The 1,572-nt window shown below is 37.2% G+C and overlaps 1 protein-coding gene across 1 annotated transcript; it reads left to right on the forward strand.

Moving 5' to 3' along the window:
* Nucleotides 1-17: 17 nt before the first annotated feature.
* On the forward strand, nucleotides 18-1,385 carry LOC107579082 (methylosome subunit pICln-like; the record flags this gene model as incomplete). Its single annotated transcript, XM_016264957.1, has 2 exons — nucleotides 18-135; nucleotides 1,103-1,385. Coding segments are annotated over 2 exons (390 nt in total), but the record flags the coding sequence as incomplete, so codon positions are not given.
* Nucleotides 1,386-1,572: the final 187 nt, after the last annotated feature.

The following is a 1,572-nucleotide window of genomic DNA, read 5'->3' on the forward strand; positions in this document are numbered from 1 at the left end:
TGTGTGTGTGTGTGTGTGCAGTGGAGCCCATGTTCTCTGCCATGTGCGACTGTCAGGCCCTGCACCCCGACCCCGAGGACGCGGACACAGATGACGACGATTACGAGGGAGAGGAGTATGACGTCGAGGAGGCTGGTGAGTGTGATTTGGATCCATAATGCATCTAGTGCAGGCGTTCTCAACCTTTTGGACTCCCAAGGTCCCCCAGAGTCCAAGACAATGTTCAAAGGTCCCTCATACAGGCCAAGACATTTCTGGTACTAAAGCTGTAAAAAAGCTTTTTATTTGCACAAATGGCAGGCCATCCAGGAATGGCAATATATTAAAATAAGGAAATAAACCACTTATAAGTAATTGGAATTAGAATAATTGAAGTTTGTCATTCTTAAAATAATAAAATAAACTTTTTAAAATAATGAAAGAAGCCACTTCAAATCACTAAATTCCGTAATTCTAAAATAATGAAATAAACTACTTTTAAATCCTAAAATTAAACTAAGTTCTTAAAATAATTAAATGAACTATTCGTAAGTCATTCAAATTAAAATCACTACATTCTGCAATTCTAGAATAATGAAGTAAACTGCTTTTTAAATAATTCAAATGAAAGTAATTCAGTTCTCTATAAATAATTAAATAAATAATGTTTCTGTTTTTCAGAGTTTATACTTTTTACGAGCATTAATTTGCATGTTTCTAGCCGTTTTTCAAATATTTTTTTTACTCTCAAATGGAAATTTCTCAGCTTGTTTCTACATAAAATATTTTAAAGCATGACATAACTAGAAATATATAACTTTCAAAGACAATGAGATTTTTAAAATAAAAAAATTAAAATGATTTCGATTGCAAATTAAAGCTAGCTTGGCTTACATCTGGATTTTTAGCTGGTTTTATTTCATTCTAAAGCTGGTTTTGTTTTATTTGAAGTCATTTTAAAGCCATCTTGAGGTCTCCTGAGGCCCCTGGTTGAGAAGCACTGATCCGGTTTCTCTCCACTTTTGAGTGAAGGCGATATTAATGTCAATCATCTCGGAGTACTGAGGCTTGGTGTCTCCTCATATGATTTCAGTGCTTTTGTGCCGTTCCTCTTTTCTCTCAGAGCAAGAGCAGGGTCAGGGTCAGGGCCAGGGCGACGTCCCCACGTTTTACACCTATGAGGAGGGTTTGTCTCACCTGACGGCCGAGGGTCAGGCCACACTGGACCGGCTGGAGGGGATGCTGGCCCAGTCTGTCACACAGCAGCACCACATGGCTGGAGTCAGAAGCGACGAGCCGTCGGCTGAATTTGAAGGTCGGTGTGTGTTCAAACTCATTATAGAGACGGTTTATTTCAGTAGTGGTGATCTGTCTGTCCTTGAGAGGGCAGTTTAGTTTTGTGTACTACCCCACAATATTGTAACTATAGTTTCCCATATTATTATAATATTAAAATATAGATAACACTTCACAATAAGGTCTCATTTTTGTAACATACTGTATATTAATGCATTAGCTAACAATATGCATTTTTTACTGCATTTATTAATACAGTTGTTCATGTTAGTTTTCTGTGCGTTAAGTAATGTTAAC

The sequence above is a fragment of the Sinocyclocheilus grahami genome, unplaced genomic scaffold (genome assembly GCF_001515645.1).
Source record: "Sinocyclocheilus grahami isolate Dianchi unplaced genomic scaffold, SAMN03320097.WGS_v1.1 scaffold14025.1, whole genome shotgun sequence".
Lineage (NCBI taxonomy): Eukaryota > Metazoa > Chordata > Actinopteri > Cypriniformes > Cyprinidae > Sinocyclocheilus > Sinocyclocheilus grahami.